General features: G+C 52.7%; 1 protein-coding gene across 3 annotated transcripts; it reads right to left on the bottom strand.

Annotated features, from left to right (window-relative positions):
- Nucleotides 1–806: 806 nt before the first annotated feature.
- Nucleotides 807–20595, bottom strand: Traf1 (TNF receptor associated factor 1). Of its 3 annotated transcripts, XM_005082079.3 has the most exons (8): nucleotides 20357–20585; nucleotides 16589–16756; nucleotides 14908–14992; nucleotides 7876–7941; nucleotides 6964–7374; nucleotides 5569–5746; nucleotides 4181–4329; nucleotides 807–3119 (listed from the first exon to the last, which is right to left on the bottom strand). In XM_005082079.3, the coding sequence occupies exons 2-8, from the start codon at nucleotides 16726–16728 to the stop codon at nucleotides 2901–2903; spliced, it is 1248 nt and encodes a 415-aa protein (XP_005082136.1). In that variant the 5' UTR covers nucleotides 16729–16756; nucleotides 20357–20585; the 3' UTR covers nucleotides 807–2900. The 3 variants fall into 3 exon arrangements, with proteins under 3 accessions (XP_005082136.1, XP_040591619.1, XP_021089722.1); XM_040735685.1 differs by lacking the exon at nucleotides 16589–16756 and having other exon boundaries at nucleotides 20357–20595; XM_021234063.2 differs by lacking the exons at nucleotides 16589–16756; nucleotides 20357–20585 and adding an exon at nucleotides 15074–16518.
- Between the last annotated feature and the right edge of the window lie 435 nt (nucleotides 20596–21030).

Below are 21030 nucleotides of genomic sequence, written 5' to 3'. Positions count from 1 at the left end.
ACACAGAGGCAGACAGACAGAGACGAGAGAGGAGGCAGGAGAGAGGAGAGGGAAGGGGGCACCTCTGATAATTCTGCGAGTACAGTCTTTGTTGCTGGGGCAATGAATCCAACTACTCCATGCTTACGGGGGGCTGAGGGCTGTAGGCAGAGGGGTAAGCGCTGCTGACTTGGTAGGTGGCCCGGCCCGGCAGCTGCCCGGGCCCGGCGGCTGCCCCTCTCTGGATCTTGCTATTGCTCTTCGGTGAGACCTGGCCGGTTATGCTAGCATTGCACCTCTTGACTTTCCCAGTAGGAAAAGGCTTTGGGATAGGTGGGACCGGAGGAAAGGACCCAGCAGAATGCCAATGGCCCAGGGTGGCTGTACTATCCGGCTCCCTCTGCTGTGCTCCATAAACCCCATCTGTGCCACATGCATGCGCTCTGCTTAAACACATACATGTGTGTGCATGCATGCTCCAGATGTGGAGGCAAATGAAATCCAGCTCCTGGCACAGGGTCACTGGGGGATCCCACCCAAGAAGCCTCCCCTCAAAGGCAGAGTACGGCAAGCAAGAGGCGTCTTTACCGCAGAGGGAGCCTAAAGGGCTAGCAGCTATTCTAGGAGGCATGACACTTCCCATTTGACCCCCTGCCACCCACCTCAGTCCCCAGGGAGGCTACCACAGTGAGCAGTAAGTCTCTGACCATGGAGGCGGAGATCTGCCTACTGCCTGTTTGCCCTTGAGAAAACGGTCTGACCTCGCTGAGTTTGTTTCTTCAGCTATGAAATACTGTTTTCAATAGGCAAGAAAACTTACTAAAATATTCGCAGCAGTGCTCTCCAGTTCCTGGGATCACGGCAGCTTTTATTTCTGCCCAGCCACTACTTTTTACAGCTTTTCTATGTGTGTTTCTCATCTGCGTAGAACCTACAGGTTAATGACGCGAATCACAGGTGTTCCCGCTTCCCATCATTCTCTGTGGGTCTCTGTGGACATGACACTGTGGCCTCTGAGCAAATATTGTCCCAGCCAACCGCTTGCTTCCTGGCCACTGTGGGGCTGGCATTGTCCTGCAGAGTTGGCCCTCAGGCTCAGTGAGGGACCTGTCACCTTCCAAGGACTGATAAAAATGCAACCTTGTCTTGGCTGGAGGGAAAACTAGTGGAAGGGAGGGGAGCTGCTCTGGCCTTGGCATGCCCATCTGTAAATGGGCACAAGTCTGTTCACCTCAGCGGGGGGGGGGGGCCCTGAGGATCCAGGGAAACAGGATTTGCCCGCAGCTTGCCTCCCTGACCCCTGAATCACCCGGAAGAGATAAGCCCAGGACTTCTCTGTGAGATAAACGATCTGTTTAAACCCTTGTCTCATCCTCTGCTAACAGGCCAAGGGCCCTGCAGGTGCACGGCAGCTCAGCATTTGATGTTTTCTGTGTTCTGGCCAGCTGGCCTGTCCGTGTTTTGGCTGGTCCAGCTTCTCTGCCTTCTCCTCCAGCCTTTGGTTACCCAGCCCCTGCTTGCAGCCAAGACACGTCCTATTCCTCCAAGGCTGTTCTCTCCTCCGCACCCAGATCTTCTCCATTTTAAAGCATTTCAGGCTGGTCCAAAGGTCACTTCTTCTGTGAAGCCCTCCCTGATTTGTCCAATGGAGTCTATGCTTTTCCCATCATTCTACTTTTAGTGATAATGCTCCACTATCATGCTGGTTCCTCTCAGCGAACTAGGAGATTCAGGAGAGTGGGTTTCATGGCTCACTGTTTCCCCCGGGGGAGGGTCTAGGCATAGATGATACACACAGCTGCCCACAATGCTTTGCTGGAAGCACAGTGTCTCTCACACTGTGTGAGGACATCTCTTCCCATCAGAAGTGCACCATCAAAGGTGTGGGGTGTGGCTGAGCAGAGCACTTGTCCATTGTGCAGGAAGCCCTGGTCCCCAGCATCTCATGGGATCAGGCAGGGGACACACACCGATATTCCAGCACTTGGGAGCTACAGGCAGGAGAATCAGGACTCAGCATCATGCTTGACTCTAGAGCGAGTTTGAAACCAGTCTGGGCTACCTGAGACCGAGGGGAGGGGGGACGGGAAGAAGAGGGGGGGAAGATGCATGGATGGAGAAACAGTGGTCCCTAGCAGTGAAGCGGTCCCCTTTTGCTGGGCACTCTGTGAGCAGTCACAAAGGTGCTGCGTGCTGGACACCAGCTCCCAATTGGCATGGCAACATCTTTCCTTGGCCTGGGTGTGCTCCTGGCTGTTGGGAAACTGGGCTACTAGGTTTAGGTGAGTGGGGATATGAGGATCCTGGGAATCTCTCCAGAATCCTCTGTGACTGTAGCCTCACCAGGGACAGGAAGCTTGGAATTCAAGGCCTTTGTTGTTTGTTTCATCTGTAAGAACATCAAGGGTCTTCAAATCCAACCCACAAGCCCTTCCTGGTATAGCTTCTGGAATTATCTGTTAACACAGGAACTCAGCCCAGGACAGCTCAAATTCATACTAGCGTCCAACCCTTCTGCCCTGAGTTCTTAGTTCTGAGTCTGAACAGAGAGACTGGACATGTCTCCAGTCTCCACTGACCTACAGAGACCTTCCTAGTGGGAGCACTCCTCTGCTTAGACCCCACAGGCCTGGCTCAACATCCGTGCCTCAGGCCAGTCTTAAGTTGGTCTCAACATTCAGGACCTGCTGGCCTGCTGGTGTGCCGGCCTCTGGTGTTTGTGGCCTGTGTGAAGAAAGCGCTTTTGCCTCCTCCACTCTGTGTCTGCAGGCACAGCTCCAGTCCGCCCACTCCGCCAAGCTGCCGTGGCACACTCTGGTCATGCCAGCTGCAGCCCATCCTTGCCTTGGACTGTGGGCTCCAAGGGCAGGGCATGGACGCCCATCTAGCTAAGTCCCCCAGTCAGGAGACACCTCCCATCCCTAAGCACTGGTGTCCACAATGCACTTGAGGAACATTGTGTCGTCTTTTACGTAGGCGTGCTTGGGTGACTGCAGCTTGCTGAGGGGGAAGAAGAGTGGGCAGCCGCTGGCCACGTTGGTCTCACTCTGTGGCCGCTGGAAGGAGGCCGAGCTCAAGTCAGGCCTGAAGGCATCAATGGCGTGCTCACGATTGTTCTGGTCAAGGAGCATAAAGGTGACCTGCAGGGAAGGGGTAGGTGGACGGTCAGGCCTCAGGGGATAATAACATTGGTTTTCTTGGGAGCCCAGTGTTTGGGCTCAGAGGGCTCCATGCCCAGAAGCTGTACCTCTGGCCCCCCACTCCACCCCATGCACATGGAGAGGAGGCAGAGGTGGAAGGGGCTTCACATCTGCACTAGGGAGGGGACATCCAGTACTGTGGCAGCTTCAAGGAATGTGTGTGTGTGTGTGTGTGTGTGTGTGTGTGTGTGTGTGCAAATCAGAGATCACCACCAGGTGTCTTCTTCAATTGCTCTCCACATCATTGTTATTATTAATTATTATTATCATTTTATTCAGACTTGGAGATCATTGGATAGCAAGCCCCAGGGGTCCTCACAACTTCTCCTTCCCAGTTCTGGGATGGCAGTCCCCACACCTGATTTTGGTGTGGGTTCTGGGGAATGTAAGCCGTCTCCCTAGGCTCATGGCAGTGGGGGTTCTGGTGCTGTAGTTGAGCTGGCTGCTGAGACTGGGGTGCACCGACAAGGATGCAGGTCTCGGGCACCTACATGTGTCAGCTTCTGCTGGGACCTCCTGCCGCCAGGCAGAGAAGCAACAGCAGACCGTGGGTGGGGCTTCTGTCCAAGCCCTGGGACTTCCTCCGAGCTTGCGGTGTACCCAGAGCAGATCATGTACCTCCCTCGAGAAGTGTGTCACCTAGCACGACACAAACCCCTGTCCTGGCACAAGCCCCTGAATGTACCCCAGGAAACACGCTGCGTTACATTGCTGAAGCCGTCCTTCAACTTGCTGGCACTAGAATTCCTGGGGAGGGCGCTAGAAATCCTGGAGCTTGGGTCTTCAGCCTCCTCCAGAGTGTTCTGTTCCAGACACGGCAGCTCCCGCTCAGAGGGCTGGGAGCCTCGCTCACTGCGTTTGCACGCAGCTTCATTTTATAAAAGGAAACTGATTATAGTAAGCACAGGAGGCTTGCCCAGGCCTCAGGTTCGTAGCTAAAGCCAGCACTAGGACCCAGGTTACCATGCCCTCCCCAAACCCATCTTCTCCTGGGCCCATACCTTGTTCCGAAATGGCCAAGGCAGGAGAGCGTCATACTCTCCTCTCATGATCACGATGAACAGGGACAGGTGCGTCTTCTTGCCCGAGCCGTCCCCATTCAGGTACAACCGCAGACACAACTTATAACCATACTTGGCCGTGTAGAAAGCTGAAAGGCAAAGCCAGTGTCAGCCCAGGACAATAGGCCAGGGCTGGGCTTTGCAGATGAGGAGAGGGGGCGCAGCAGCAGGCAGAGGGCTGGGTGGGGGGTTGGAGCCCAGCTCTCTTCTCCAGAAGATTGTCAACAAGGAAGGCCATGCTCTTGGAGGTGGCCTAGCTGAGGGCCAGCCCCATGATCACAGAGGAGGCGCCTGCTCGATGGCCCTGGCGCTACAGTGGGGTTGATCTGACACCGGTCACCCGTGGTTTTAGCACTTCCCCGTGTGCCGTGCCGCTTGCCTCGTGGTCACACGTGGAATCTGCCATTTTAAACAACCCTCAAGTAGCTGGAGAATGAACCCAGGAAGGGGGGGTGGATGGGCACTGTTTTATGTGCAGGGGCAGGATTAGGGTTAAGGCCCAGGCTTTCCAGATCTTGGCACTGATTTTCTCTGCTGCCCAAAGATTGGGTCCTCCCCGGAGGCTCGTGTGAGAAGGGCACTTTTGTCTCTGCTACCAACCCTTGGGAATGGCCCCAAGAGGCAAGTCAGTCCCGATGACCAAGCGTGGGGGCCTATGTGGCTCTCTCTCTCTGATGGTACATCCTTGGGCAGAGCTCTGTGCCTAGCTCTAAGCAGCCCCCCTGCTGGGGCCCTCCTCCTTGACTTCAGTTTATCTGCCTATAAAACGAGGCTGTGAGGACAAGCACTTGCCAAGACTCTCAGATGTCACACCCAGGAATGGCCTGGTCCTGGCAGATGGTGTGCCTTAAACAGACCCAGATCTGCACGTAAATATTATATGTATGCTATCTATATGTGTACACACACACACACACACACACACACAGCAGCATTTTAGTGGGTAACAATAACTACCAAGTCACTACTCTGTTAAGTCACTGTTCTCAGCAAGGGACCCAGAAACAAGGAAGAACCACCCAATTCACTGATGCCCATGGTCTTCCCACACGCACGCGGCTCCCCAGGGCCTGATTCAGTCCTCTGCCTCTTACTTCAGACTGCGGACTAGAGAGTGCCACCGTCTGCACCTCTTTGCCGAGTGTGGTTGACATCCAGGAAGGACAGAGGGTAGCGGCTGCGCTGGCAAGAGCCATGGCTCAGAGAGTACAGCCTGTGTCTCCCTCACCACTGGCAGGGGCCCCAGTCCGACTCAGCATGGCCGTTCTGTCTCCCGGGCCCCCTGGGGCCTGTCTCTCCCACCCGTCCCTGTGCCCACAAGGAGTTACCTGGAGAGAAGAGGCTGACAGTCCTGCCACACACTGACTCGTGACACCGTCTGGTGACATTGGTGATCTTCCACAGGAAGGTGCCATCAAAGGAGGCCTCCTCCATGAGCCGCAGGCTCTGCTCAAGCTTGCCCAGGACCTGATCTTTTTGGGCCAGGGTCTGCTGCAACTCCACCACCTGCAGGGAAGGCTGGTCAGCCAGAGGCAGCAGCACCCAGGCCGGGGGACTGGCGGCAATAGTGGAGCATTGGGATGCATCACCCCAGAGAGGCTTTCCTGACCAAGCATCCATCACCCAGTGCCTGTGCCTGTCCCATACTCAGAGTCCCTTTCTCTCCTTGCTCCCCTAGCCGACTCCTAGCCATGCGGCAGGAGCCCAGCTCACGTAACCCTTCTTGTGAAGCCTCCAGTCATTGTCCTTGCTGGCTCCCCCACAGTGTTTCTCAGCTCTTATGGTGACACCCATCCTCCTGTCCGGGCTGTCTCCCCATAGCACGCTGCTGTCCTCTCTATGCATAGTGCCCAGCTGCAAGAGCGGAGCCAGAAGTCTGATGGTGAGATGGGAACCCTCGCTGCCTTCAGGGAACCTACTTTATAACCTGGGTGAGGGTGTAAATGGTAAAAACTGAGGATCTGCCTGGCTATGTGAGCCCAGTGCCTGGCTTGCTAGTAGGTTTCCCCCGAAGAAATCTGAAAGAATAAACTTCAGCTGTGAGAGAGAAGGTGAGTGGCTCGGACCTAACTGGCCAGGGCTGGTAGGGACGGAACTAATGGTGGCAGGAAAAGAGTTGCTGTTTTTACAAAGTGTCAGGAGCTTGGTGACTGGCCACACTGGGAAAAGTGTAATCTCTGGAAGAGAGGGTAGACTGAGAACTGTGGGCTTGCCAGTCTGGGACTACACTCTGCATGTGGGCTCTTGCAGGGCATAGAGGCGTGGGTCGCCATGCTCTCAAGAGCAGAGAGGACACTGAAGGCATGGTCTGCTAGGATGTGAACACTGACGCTCTGCAGAGCAGCTGTGGGGCCAAGAAAGCAGTTGCCCTGAGGGCCCTGAAGACCACAGTCAGGAACAATACAGGGAAAACACAGCTTTATGAAAGCAGGAACTCTGTAACAAGGAAACTGCCCAACAACGGCATGAGTGGAGGGAGAGTTCTGGGCCCGTTCTGTGGAGGGAGAGTTCTGGGCCAGTTCTAACCAGAAGACCTGGAGCACTGGATCGCATGCTATTGCCTTTTCCTCAGCCTTTGATTCAGGGTCTTCCTAGGATGTCCTGGGACACAGGGTTAGGGTTAGGATGGGGGCAACGGTTCTGAGCAGGACGATAGACTAGAAGTCTGGATGGCATAGGTGCTCCCTGAGCTGACTCCGAGAGAACACGCCCATCGCACTCACCCTCTGCTCCAAGCTCAGGATGTGCTCTCGGTCCAGCTGGCTCTGGTGGATGGAGGCGGCCAGTGCCAGGTGGGACGCCTCTACCTCCTTGTTGAGGACCGCCACGATGTTCTCAAACACACGCAGCTTCTCCTCCAGCTGAGCCAACTGCTTCTCTTTCAGGAGGTGCCACAGGGCCTGTTCATCCTGGCTCTCGCAGCCAGGTGCTCGGTAACAGTCGACCTCCAGGTCCCCAGCTGCCGCCACAGACGCCTGAAGCTGCAGCTCCGACAGGTTCCGCTCCAGTGCCGTGGGCGTGGAGTCCAGGTTGGAGCCTGGCAAGGACTTCCACTCTTTTAGGCGCCCCAGCAGCAGGTGCAGGTGAGAGGCCTGGGAGGTGGCCTCATGCTCCTGCGTGGATTGCGGGCTCCCCTGATGAGAGAGTGACAGTCGCTAGTCGGCAGTCAAGTGGGAGGAGACCCTGGGGACTGTCAAGGAGTCGTGGCAGCAAAGGCCACCAAGCAGAACCAGAACCATCATCCCGGCAAAGGGGAAGTGGCTGTCTGTATGGGGAAGGGCAGGGCGTGGAGCCATGTGCAGGAAGACAGTGCTTAGATACTCCCACACAGTTAACGTGTCCCAGTCTCCAGAGTGGCCATCTTGCCCTGCCCTTGAACAGAATGACAATTCAGGACCATGGAGAGGGGTGTGGGCGACACACATTTGAGTGATGCTACAAGTGTTTAGGTGAGGCTTTAAGAAGAACTTCCCACAGTACCACAATGACTTAATAGTTGGATTTGTTGCTTGGTAACTCATTAGCGTAGAAGACCCCAGAGGAGTAGCGTGGTGTTTTGGGAGGGTTTGGAGAGGGAGAGACGGGGGTGGGAAGGTGGCTGGCACCTTGGTCAGATTTGGCATGTCGTCATTTACCTTGAAGGAACAGCCGACACCTGCAAAGGGACACATGACTCCAGCTTCGGGCACCTCAGGGCAAACCTGGAAATCATAACTGTGTCACTGGATGCTGGGAGGCACCCCCAGGGCCACCCCATGGGCTCCCTCAAAGTGATAGGAGCCAACCAGGCCAGGTCTGGTCCACTCTGTTCTGTCTGCCTGGCTGACTCCTTTCCACCTTCGAAGTTTTGGCCCTTCTGAAATCTGTTCTACAGAAAGAGGCCCAGAGCCCTCCTGTCATTTGGAACAACACAATCTTTTCTGTCAGGACAGAGTCCACACAGCTCTGGAGCCAGCCCTCACTCTTCAGCTTCAGATGCTGAAAAAAGGGCTTCACAAAAAGAGCTCTATGAAGGTAGAGTGTGCCTGTAACCACCGTGAAAGAGCACTGCTCCCCATCTGGCGGGGTGGCTGGGATAGGGGGACAAGGCCTTCCCAGCAAGGACGTGGGGCCACAAAGCAAAATATAGACACCTCAGAAAACCTAGGGGAGCAATTTATTTATTATTATTATTTTTATCCAGGGTCTCACTATGTAGCCTTGGCTGGCCTGGAACTTGCTGTGTAGAGGAGACTAGCCCCAAACTCACAGAAATCTTCTTGCTTCAGTCTCCCAAGTGCAGGGACCAAAGGCATGCACCATCACACCCAACCAGCCTTGAACTTCTGGCCCTCCTGCCTTCATTTCCTGAGTGCCGAGGATAAACGTGAGTCACAGATCTTGGTTTATGAGATGCAGGGGAGGCCAGCACCCTCACAAGCTTTCTATCAGCTGGGCTGCATTCCCAGCCCTATGGAAGTATCTTGCAAAAAGCCAAACCCTACTTACTTAAATCACTTGCTTATAACGTATAATCGACCTACAGATAACCCACATATTCCACTCCCAGGAATTTATTCCACAGAAACAGGAAGTTATGTCTACACAGAGATGTGTGTGAATACACACAGCAGCTTGATTCACAACAACTCTAACCTGGAAACCATTTGGGGACAGCCAGGGGGTGAATGGATCACAAATAGTGTCTTCCTCCTACAGAACTCTACTCAGTCATCAAATGGGATTAATACTAAACACCCACTCTAACATGGAGAGAGACCTTGAAGCCATTATGTTAAACAAAGAAGTCAGATGTTAAAATGTATTGTCTCCCAAGTGCAGGGTCCAAAGGCATGCACTATCACACCCAGCTAGCCTTGAACTTCTGGTCCCCCTGCCTCATTTCCTGAGTGCCAAGTATAAACATGTGTTGCAAATCTTGGTTTAAGAGATACAGGGGACTGAACCCTGAGCCCTGTGTGCACACACATCTCTGCATAACTTCCTGTTTCTGTGGAATAAATTCCTGGGAGAGGAATATGTGGCTTATCTGTAGGTTGATTATACGTTATAAACAAGTGATTTAAGTAAGTAGGGTTGGCTTTTGTAAAATACTTCCATAGGGCTGGGAATGTAGCCCAGTTGGTGGTATGGACTCCAGGATGTCCTTCTGAAGGAAGTTTAGGGGAGGCAACATGATCCTGACGGGCAGTCGGCATGCTGCCTGTCACCAATCTGGACTGGGCTGTGTGTGCAGGGAATGACCAGCTCTCTGTGGACAGGAGAATTTGTCACCTCAGCAGTGGGGAGTCACCTGATTTTTTTTAACATTAACCAGGACTTTATCAAATTGCATACTTAAAATGAGCACATTTTTTTCTACATGTAAATGATAGCTTGGTTTTATGAGAACTTTTTTTGACAGAATAATCTAAGTGAATTAGGACGAGATGAGGGGAGGCCGGAGGGCTTCAGGGCTGAGCAGTACAAAGCCACAGGGTTTGTTTTTCTCAAAGCTGAGTCACACAGTTGGTTTGGGATGCAGAGCCTAGCCTAGCAAGGGCTCACCCACTTGCCCCACTGCCCCCTGCTCCAGGGACAGACTGTTCCCAACCAAGAATAGGAAACTGATGTTTGATGGGGACAGACAGAGGGTAGCCCTGGCAAGGAGACACACTGGCTTTGGGAACCTGCTTCAGTACAGCCTCTCCTACAGGTCACTATTGATGACATGTGGCTCAGGGACACCGGATGCCAGTAATTTCTGCCCTGGGACCCTCTAGGGCCCTGTGGTTCTATGTACCCTTTGTGGCTTGAAGCTGCAGTCCCCAGAGGGAGAAGGATAAGTAAGGGGGGGCATCTCACACTAGAATTCTGGCATTGCCCACACAGTGGGATGTACCCATGGGTAAGCAGGGCCTCTGCGCTGCTTGGATGTCTGGCTGGGTCCTAATGATGAGGCGTGCACAGCAGTTTACTGTGACTTGCCTCGAATGCTGACAGATGGTCTTCTGAAGGCCTAGGGTCAGCCAGGCTGCCAGCTCTGGTCACCTGTCACTCACTCCTTACCATGTACTCGGGGTGTGGGCTCCAAGAGACAACCTGTCACATTACTTTGTAGTGCCATGGCAATGGGAGAATTACTAAGTTGTCCAGGTTTAGTTTCCCCATCTGCGAAATAAAATAACACTGACCCATCTTATGGCTATTATAAGAATATGAGGTAATATATGTAAGTGCTCACATGGTTAACTCTTGTAGCTGTGACAACACTAAATGGTTTAACACAATACAAACTTACAATCTCACACTTTTGAAGGTTAGCAGACCTACTATGAGAGTGCTGGCAGCAGCAAGTTCCGCAGGAAGCTGCCTGCAGCCCCTGGCTTGAGGGTCCTCTCTCCATCGTCAAAGTCAGCATCCCCTTCCCGTCTCCCATGGATGCTCGTCTCCTCATAAGGGCCCTGTGGCTATACTGTGCTCACCCAGGCAGTCCAGGGCACTGGTCCGACCTTGCCTTCATGCCTAAGAGTCTTTTAGGTTTTGTCATTCATGACTGCTCCTGTCAGGTTTGCATGCCATGTACAAAGCATTTGGGGGCCTATTTTCCACTTGAAGTTAAAATGGAGAAAATGCCACCAGTCTAGGAGCCTGAGGTTGTGGTCTGGCTTTGCCAAATGATTTAGGTTCATGTACCAGCATCTCCTTTGCCCTGGGCCTTCATATGTTACCTATTAATAAATCAAGGATGCTAACAGGATGCTGCCGGAGTGCTAAGATTATAGATGAAAACTGTCACATTTAGGGTGTGAGGATGCAGAGTCACACTGGCTAGCACACTTCAGAGACTGGGGAGAGATGCAGGAGGGACACCACTAGTGTTTTCGCACACACTGGGACCCTAGGAACAGAAGACTGACCGGCCTTCCTTGAAGGAAGCTGTCTCTATACAAAGAACAAAAGAAGTCACAGTAGCAGTGGGTTCCCTGTTTTGAAAAGACATAACCCCAAGCTGCAGGAGCCCACTACATGTACATGCTGGAAGTTAGACTAGACTGCTTAAACTCCTGCCATTTGGGGTTCTAGAAACGGTCATGACATTATCATGAGCCATGAACCGATCTTCCTGACTGGACCTCAGAGGGAAGAATGTGAGAGAAACAAAGTTTCCTTTTTGGGGTCTCAGCAAACAGAGTCAAATGTTATTTCCTAATTCCTGACTTGTTTTGTTTGTGCCTGCCTGCCTGCCTGCGTGCGTGTGTGCGTGCGTGCGTGAGTGAGTGAGTGTGAGCGAGCATTCGTGAGTGCGTGTTTGTGTGTGGGTGTGTGCTTGCACCCAGGTGCACACGGATAGAAGAAGAGGACATCAGAGACCCTGTATCATCGCTCTCCACCTTGAGACTCAGTCCCTTGAGACAGGGTCTCTCGCTGAACCTAGAGCTAGGCTGGTGGAGACAGCAAGCTCCAGCGACCCTTCTGTCACCACTCCTCACATCGCCGGTGTTACAAGTATGCATGGCCAAGCCCAGCTACCCCCTTTAAACAGGGGTTCTGGGAATTTGAACATGGGTCCTCAGGCTTACACAGCAGGAACTCTTATCTGTCCAGCCCTTCTCCAGCTCCCAGCTCCTGGTTTGCCTCCTACCCTACTGTCGATTGTCCAGGAAGGTCATTCCAGGGAAGTATGGCCTCTCTGCTATCGTTGGTCTTCTAATATTCGCTTGCTATGTTGGTAACTAGCTGATGTTCCTGGGCCCTACATAAGGAGATGGAGCTCTATTACAGACTCAGGAGAGGACAGGTTGATAGCAGCTGGCATGGGGAGAGTTTGTGGGATGGGCACCTCGGGCTGAACTCAGCCGCTTTCCAGCTTGGCCTACGTGCCCAGATTTCATCTCCTAGGTGCCTTCAGACATGCAGAAAAAAAGCTGGGAGTTACCACATGCAAAGGTCTGCCTTAGTTACTTTCCTTAGGTTAAAAGCTCCCATCAGGGGCAGGATCAGAGAAGTCCCTGTGTGAGCAGCTGGTGGCCCATGCTTGAGTCATCTCTCCAGCCCCTTAGTTTGTTTGTCTTAAGACAGCAAATTTTAACCTGTGCTCATCCTGAGCCCTGGAAATCCCTAGAAGACTTGGACAGGAGAAAAAAATGGAGATAATATTGTTTGATGTTGGGTCATAGGTGCCACAGTAGAGAGAGGAGCTCTCCAAGATGTTGTCTTCACTTTCTGAAGGAACAGAGGGGTTCAGCCTTCTTGGAAAAGTCTGACATCCAGCTAGCTCACCCCAGCTACTTTATTCAAACATATACAAGGCTAATGGGGGCTGGGAAAGGTTCCAACTACCGGAGTCATCTTGCTTTTGCTGCCTGTAAGAGCAGAAAACCCACACGAATCCCAGTCCCTTTTGATTGTGGCAGCCATAATCAAAAGTGACACCTGCAGCTCTGCCAGGAGCGTCTTAGGGTCAGGGTTGGTGCAGCTGTAAGCTCTCACGTAGCACCAAGTGCAGACACCCCAGAGAAACAACTCTTCAAGGCTTAACGAGTCCCCAAACAGTTTCTCAGCCTTGACTGGTTAGCTCAAGCATAGCAAAGGCTCTGCTGAAACATTTCTCTCTCAGCCAGACACGAAGGCCTTAGAGCGAGAAATGAAGGCCGTGCTACTCTACGGGTCACTTACCCAGCTCCAGGTGCTCCTCCCACCCAAGCCTTCTGTTTGAGTTGGGTTTCATCTTAATAAACATGAAAAAAAACCCTAAAGGTGCTAGATTAAGTCATATTAAAGTGTATCTGGCCCGCGTTACCTAACATTTATGTAAGAGGCGTGTTTTAGTTTTGCTGAGAGGGAAGAACAAAACAAGGCTCGCAAGGCACCGAGCTCATTTCCTGTGCTGCACGCGTAAGGCACGGAGGCCTCAGAAAGGTGTCTGTCTGCTCCCATGTGGAAGCTGCTCCAGAGGCAGCCAGACAGCGAGGCTCAGCAGTTCTTCCAGGGAAATTAACATGAGCCTCATTATTATTCTCTAAGGGCCCGTGGGATGGGGGGAGGCTGCGGAAAGATGGGAGGGAAAGCTCTTCAGTCAGCTCTGGGCAGGAAGTCCCCACACTCTCTGACTGACAGGGGCTGGTGCAAAGGAGGGGGGGCAGGTGTGGAGCCCCTTCTGCATCTGGAGTGGGGGGGGGTGGCAGCTGTTGACCTGTGACTCAGATGTCATAGATCCTGGCAAGAGCCTTCTAGAACCAACGCGGGGAGAAACGGCGTGGAAACAGGCTTGCCTTCAGCCATGCGGGACTCAGGGACCCCAACCCATGCCTGCACACAAAGCTCTGGATACGTGGGCCACTTGTTCACTGCTTTGACTGAAAGCAGCATCGTTTGTCTCGCTTTGGGGACAGAGTGGATGGCCAAGCAGAGATCCCAGCGTGTCTTCCTCTCCCGTCATCCCAGAGGTCAGGTTTTACACACAGGTTTTGTTTGGGATCTTAATTGGGAGATTAACATAAAGATTGCTGTCTTTGCTCTATATGTGGTAAAAGGTTTACCCCCAATTCTTATTTACCTTCCTGCCATTTCACAAAGACATACAGGAGGACACACTCGCAGAATGGAGACAATTTAGCTTGTAACACCGAATACGTCTCTCTAGTTTTATCGTTTTGTCATGAGCTGCTGGGAGCTACACAGGAACCCTCTGAACCTTTCATCTTGGTGGGGAGGGATGGACCAGATGTCAAGGCTGTTGCATAAGCATGTCTCTCTGGCCCCTTCCACACGCCCACAGGTGTCGCTTTCTCCTGGACACACAGCTTGGCTCACACGAGAGGTGAGCGGAAAATGGCCTCTCTCTTTTTCAGGAACTGGCTGAATGTCTCAGGCAAGCAGCTGGAGAGTATATTTTGGAGTCTTAAAGTTTCTGTTTAAGAGTGCTCAACTCTGCCTTTGTAGGGAGAAAGCAGCCACAGGTGATACGTGAGGGCGAGGATAGATAGATACTAACAAAATTTTATTTGTGGACATTGAGTTTGCATTTTAGAGTCTTTATGAGTTCCAAAATACAGTTTCTTCCATCAATTAAACACATAGAAAAACCATTCTTTCCCTGTGGGATGTATATAAAACAAGGAGATGGGCCAGCATTGGTCCAGGTTCCAGTTTGTGGACCCCTGGCCTAGAAGGTGGCTTCAATTCTAAGTGGATCAGAGGCTGCCAGGTGGCTTAGGACTAACACTGTGAACACCTGTCTCTGCCTTGCTGGGAACTAAATTCACTGTAGGCTCAAGACAAAGCAGGGACCTCTCTCTCTCTCTCTCTCTCTCTCTCTCTCTCTCTCTCTCCCTCTTTCCCTCTCTCCCTCCCCTTCCCTCCTTCCTGTTCTCTGTGGAGGTCAAAGGACAACCTCGGGAGTAGTTTCTCAGGTGCCCGTCATCCATCATTCCCCGCTCTGTTTTTTTGGAGACAAGGTCTCTGGTTAGCCAGGAACTCACTATGTAGACTAGGCTAGCTGGCCAGTAAGTCCCAGGGGCCCGAGGGGTTCATGTGTCTCCTCTCCAGCACTGGCATTGCAGGTGTCATCACATACAGCATTTATTACGTGGGTCCCAGTGACCAAGCCCAGGTCCTCAAAGACTGAGCCGCCTCAGCAGTCTCCAGAGATGGCCGTGTCACCTTCCCTGTCTATGCTAACATACCTTCTCCTGAGTCAGAAGGCTTCCTGGGCTCACAGGTTGGCGGCTGTCTGCTCTGCACTTGGAACAGATCCGATCCTCACCATCTCTGAGGAAACATGAACAAGATTCTCAAACAAGGAAGGTACCACACCTTACTGGCACCTGCCGACCACCCCTTGCCACCTACCTGACAGACATCAAAGCCCAGACCTAGCATCTAGCAGCAAGTCCACGATCCTGGAGCCCCACCGTGGAAGCTTTGAAATGGCATCCGCTGCTTCCTGAAGCTAGCAGTGAGTAGCTTCTGCAGCCTGCCTGCCCTGACCTCCTGGCGCCTTTCCTCAGCCCTCTAGTGCGGTTATGGATGTCTCACTGTAGAAACGCCCATCCAAGTGCCTGGCTACAGAGTCTCCGCTGGGAGAATTGTCTTACGCACTGGCTTGCAGAAGTTCTGAACCCTAATGCTTCCAATCTCAAGGGTTTAGGCGAGGGGTTATGGGCATGGAACGCCCATCTGTCCTTCTCAGTACCACGTATGCGGTTCTGGCCGCTTATTGTTTGGCCGTGGCAGGTGATCTTGGCCTATTAGAACGGGAAGAGGAGCCAGGGTCTGTCTACTTGGAATGGGTGTCAGAACCGGACCCCCACTGTGGCAGACACCTGTGTAAGTGGTTCTGCCTCACAGGGAGCGCTGCTGACTCAGCCCGTTTCTAGGTGAGGAAAATGAGACCTTGGAGAATGGGGGCTTTGGATGGGCCATGGAGGAGCGAGGCACCTCAGGTGGGGACCCTGCGCTCTGTAGTCAGCTTCTGCTCCCTCCTCTGCCAGGGTTGGGAGGGCGTGCATGAGCTCAGGGCATCAGCTGGCTGGGAAGCCTAGTCAGGTGTGGCCTCCAACGCACCCGGCCTCTCCACTGCTACAGCCTCCCACCCTGTTCCGGCAGCCTACTGCTTAGTCACCCACCGGATCTGAACGTCCCATTCGACTGATTCAGTTTCCCCACAGTCGTAAGCTACAAGGTCCCAAAGAAAAGGTCATGCCTGTTTATGAGTGTCTTCACCAGGAAACACCCAGGAGGCAAGCAACTTGTCTCCTGGGGCTTTGCCGTTATACGCTAGGGTGGTAATTGTGCTGACCTCTGCAGACCGATCTGAGCACACAGGGGTGGCGTGCTTGCCCGCAGCAGGTGCACAGCAATGGCTTAGGGTGTGGACGCCACTACTGTTGCAGCGCATCTCAGACGGTTTCCCTTTAAGTGTAAATACACACCCTGCTGCTTCTTTGCCCCCACTAACTGGGCTTAATGCAATGAAATGACGTCTTATCACAGTTTGGTATTTGCCAAGGGGGCTATGTTCACTACTGAAAGAAGTTTGGGGAATATTACTGATGGAGCCTTGTAACAAGTCTGTGAGGCAGGAGGCTAGCTACTCTAACGGCAGGAATTTGGGGCTCCGAGACAGCCTCGGTTCAAACCAGGCTACACGGCAGGAAGTGGCTGAGTGGTGCTTACATTTCTACCTCAATAATGATGGACAGACAGACCCATCCGCCCCCAGCTAGGGGGCAGTGTCCGGAAGAAAAGAGAGGGAAAAGAGGCTCAGAGGAGTGAAGCTCCCAGCTGTCTCTCCAGCCCTCCCTCCTAGCAGGGCTCCCTCCCTGGCAGTCCTTCCCACTGGCCCTTGGCTCTTTGGCCCCTCACCTCAGCTTCTCAGAGAGACAGACCGAGCAGCAGAGAGCCCTGGGCTCTGATGGGTCCTGGCAGGCAGCAGGGGGGCAACCAAATGGAAACTCATTTTCATCAGGGGCTGGGCGGGGACCGCTGGCCGAGCTGGAGGCCATCTTAAAGTTTCGGGTGGCCAGAGAGGGTCTGTCAAGTAGAGCAGAGGACAAGCCTTGTGGAGTCTGTAGAGAGAGGTGACCTTTCTGTGACTTTATCTTCTCCTCTCTGGCTGTGCGGTAGACGTCACAGCTGAGTCACAGCAGGGATGGGGTAGGAATTACCCTCTGTGGTTAGAAAAAGTCCCTGGACAGAGACTGAAAACTTTTAGGAGTGTCCAGACATTTTTCAAAGTGAGAAAGAGCAAGAGACAGTCATAGGAAGAGAGCAAGTCTCCGGCTCGTCAGAGTCACGGTTCCCCCCGCCGAGAACCACAGGCTGTGGTTGGCTTCCTCTATCTCCTCCCCAGGGCACCTTGGTGGAGAGGCCACTTGTCTTGCCCCCCCCATCTCTGAGCCATGTAGAATTCTCTGTAACACTGGGTGGTGACAGTGGGGCTTAGCTTTCTAACGGAAACTGCAAGGGTCCTGAAAGCAGGTGCAAAGTTCAGGTTCTGGAACCTTCAGGGTGTCTCGGTGGCCTTGGGTAGATGCCACTTTCTTACACTGTCTCTCAGTTACCCTGTCTTGAAAAAAAAAAAAGTGAATTGCAACAAGTAGTCTGCAGGGCTTATGACCGGGGACCCTGGACTGATGCAACCAGAGGCAGCAGGAAGGTCTCTGGTGGCCCCACCCTGTCTGTGCATTGTGTATCGGTCATGATGGTGACCAATGGACAGGGCCCACCCCTCCCTTGAAGTCCAAGGCCTTGGCATCATGGGTGTTGCAGAGCCCTCTCCGTAAGCTCCACTCAGGAAGCCATAGGGTGTGTGTATCTGGTCAGGAGCCACCATGCCCGTTGAGAACAAAGCACTGAAGAAGTCTAGGTTCATGGGGATTCGCTCCCGGCCACCGAGCAGACTGTAGATCATGCGTGCATGAGGGTGAGCATGGAAAACAGAACTCTGGTCAGTCACTGTGTGCTGGGCAGAGTTTCTCCTCTGATCCTTACAGTCCTTCTGTAGCCATGCACAGCTTGGGGAAGCAAGGTGTGAGGCTCAGCTTGAGGTTGAGCTGCGGGGGGTGGGGTGGGGCGGGGGTCGGAACCAGGCTCTGTGCTGTTCCACCACAGACAAGGTAAGAATAAGGTGGCGTGGTAAAGTCTCAGAGCATCCAGCTTGTCTCAGACTGTCAAATGACAAAGACTGCCTCTGTATACCTTTCCACCCAACTGTACTGCTATAGGGTTTGTAGCTGCTTTCAAGCCACAGGCTCTGAGCTCAGGCAAGTCTGAAATGGGATCCTAGATCCACCATGTGGTCTTTTAATGTTTATTTATTTGAGACAGGGTCTCACTATGCAGCCCTGGCTGGCTTAGAACTGACTCTGTAGACCAGGTTAGCCTTAAACTCACAGATATCCCCCTGCCTCTGTCTCCCAAGTGCTGGGATTAAAGGCGTGCACCACCATGTGCCAGCATGCACCGCTATGCCAACTCACCACACAGCTCTGTTCCTGTGAAGTGGGGGATAAAAATGTATATTTTACTCAATTGCCAAGATAGTCAAATAAGATGGTGGGTGCTCTAGTTCCATTTCTCTTGCTGTGATAAAATACCCTGACAAAAGGCATTATGGGAGAAAATTTATTTTGCTTACAATTCCAGGTTAAAGTCCATCATTGAGTGTGTGGGGGTGGGGAGGGTCAAGGCAAGACAAGAAAGAGATAGTCAAATAGCATCCACAGTCAGGGATGGATCTGTGCATGGATCTGTGCTTTTGCTGGTACTCAGCTCAGTTTCTCCACTCTTATACAGTTCAGACGCCCCCCCCTGCATAGGGAATGGTGCCACCCACAATCTCCCACTGCATGTCCACAGGCCAACCCAATGTAGACAATCTCTCACGAGACTCTTCTAGGCCATGTCAAGTTGGCCGTTAGGTCAAAGTGTGACATGCTCCAAACACTTCTGATTTCCTTTACTCAGGTGATGACCACTCCCGTCTTGTTCCTTACAACAAGGAAAGGGGTTTAAAACATCAAATTACACTTACGTGGTGTTTTTGCATTTCTCAATTTCCTTGAGCCGCCCAGGTGGGGGGGGGAGGGGAGTTTATACTCTGTGATCAGCGGCTCTCACCCTTCCTAATGCTGCCACCCTTTAGTACAGTTCCTCATAGGGTGGTGACCCCCAACCATAAAATTATTCTCGTTGCTACTTTGTAACTGTAATTTTGCTACTGTTATGAATCAAAATGCAGATATTTGATGTGCAGGTCATCTGATATTTGACCCCCAGAGGTGACATGACCCACAGATTGAAAGACACTGCTCTGTATAAACTCAGCTGTCCACCGCCCTCGGAATGATACCAGTGGCGTTGGCACTAGGCTTCTGTCCTCAACTGAGCCCTGCCCAGCCTGCTCAGTAATGTCCTTGAGCCTGTTTCCCCACTCTCAGAAAGGCATTCCCCTAACGGCTCAGCCCGAGCACCTCCACATGTCCGTCCCCTTCTTCTCCTGTTGTGACCCAAGAGAGGCACCCAACCTTGTTGCATCTAGCTTCTGGGTACTTTTCTCTGGTCCCCGTCCCCCTCCCCCTCTTCGCTGATTCCCCATCCACCAGCCGCTTCCCACCAACATCATCGTATTCCTATATGACTGTAGAGTAAGGCAACAGGCACTACTGTTCAGTGCCGTGTCTTAAGTAATTTGTTTTTCTCTGTACTGGGATCAAACCCAAGGCCTGGCCTGAGTTCTTGCCTACGGAGCCACATCTCCAGCCTTGTTTTAAGTACTTTAACAAACATCTCATCAGCATTTTCCTCCAATCTTTGGAGGCCCCCTACTTTATAGCAGAGGGACCCAAGGCACAGATAAGTTGAGTGCCTTGCTTAAGACCTCACAGTTAGTGAGCCAGGAAGGACAGAGCTGCTCTTTAAACCAACTTGGCCCCTATCCCAAATTCCTCTCCTATATCTACTCTCTCTTCACTCCAGAGCAAAATTTTTAGAGGACTGTTCACACAGCTGCTGAAACTCCAGGGGACCTACTTAACCCTGTTATAGGCTCCCACGCAGTCAAATGCTCTGGACCTGCCTTGGTTTCTGTGCTGTCCTATCTGAAGTGGGCCAGAGGCCTCTCGGCCTTCCCTTCATGCCAGCACCTTCCTCGTCTCGTTCAGGCACTCTTCAGAGTTGTTTCCTCACCACGGTGGTTCTTCATGGGTTTCTCTCCCACATCCACCCGCTTTGGTCCCATCTCTTCTGCTTCCAGTTCAGGGAATCTCTATGCTCTGAGTAGCATTGTGTCAGCCTCCAGGTCTTTGGAGGTGCACCTGAGCCACACCCACTTCCCCTGGAACATCTCAGTGCCAGCACAGATGGCGCACCTACCGCCCATAGCCCAGGCATGCTGTCGGGAGCCTGCCTGTGGCCCCCTTCCCTTCCACTTCCCTTTCCTCGGGCAGGTAACTGTCGACCTGCCATGTCATGTCAGGACGAGATTAGAGCTAAGAACAGAGTTTGGATGATAGTTTCCGGATCAGGGCTCTGCTCTGGAAGTGCAAGGGGCCTAGGACCCTGGGGGATTTTGCAACGGGAACCTGTGTCTAGTCCTGTGCTAGCATTTGGGGAATCTGTCGAGCTACCAACCTGCGCTCCTCCGCCTTCTCTCTCACCCGGAGGGTGGGAATATCCTCCGTGTTGGGAACCCAGCTGGCAGGCAGAAGCCAAGGGAAGCAATGTCTGGGCGAGCCGAGCGGGTGGGGCTGGACTGGGTTGGTTCCCCAGGCTGGCCTGGGGCGGGACGAGCGCTCCTCCCACAAGGAAACTGAGACCCAGATTGCATCTGCTGGGGTCGCGGGTGCTAACTGACTTGCAGTCCTCCTGCAGTGACTGCACACTCAGAACAACAAATGCAAGAGCACACACACACACACAGCTTTGAGCTCCAGGCTGAAATCCTGCCAGGGCAGGAGCGGAAAAGCAGCAAGTCTCAACCACGACTTTGAGCCTGACCTCAAGGTTGTAAGAGCTCTTTGACTCACACCTAGTAGATGATTTTACTCTAAGAAGAAGTTCAAACGTGCTTCCCTTGCCACAGTGTCAGAAGCCCTAACTCTGACCTGTGGCCCCAGTGCACTGGAAACTTTTCGTGCCCAGTGGTCTTTGGAATAAAGTTTGTTTCTGGTTCCTAGACTTTGGTGGTCTGTACTGCATTATTTTGCGCACACCTGGGACCCAGCAGTGCCAGGATACAAGTTTGATTTAAAAGATAAAACCAAACCAAACGAACAAAAAACTCAACTTGTATTTTTTTTTGGAGC

This window comes from Mesocricetus auratus, unplaced genomic scaffold (genome assembly GCF_017639785.1).
Source record: "Mesocricetus auratus isolate SY011 unplaced genomic scaffold, BCM_Maur_2.0 Super-Scaffold_100047, whole genome shotgun sequence".
NCBI lineage: Eukaryota > Metazoa > Chordata > Mammalia > Rodentia > Cricetidae > Mesocricetus > Mesocricetus auratus.
This window is presented reverse-complemented; position numbering and strand designations above follow the sequence as displayed.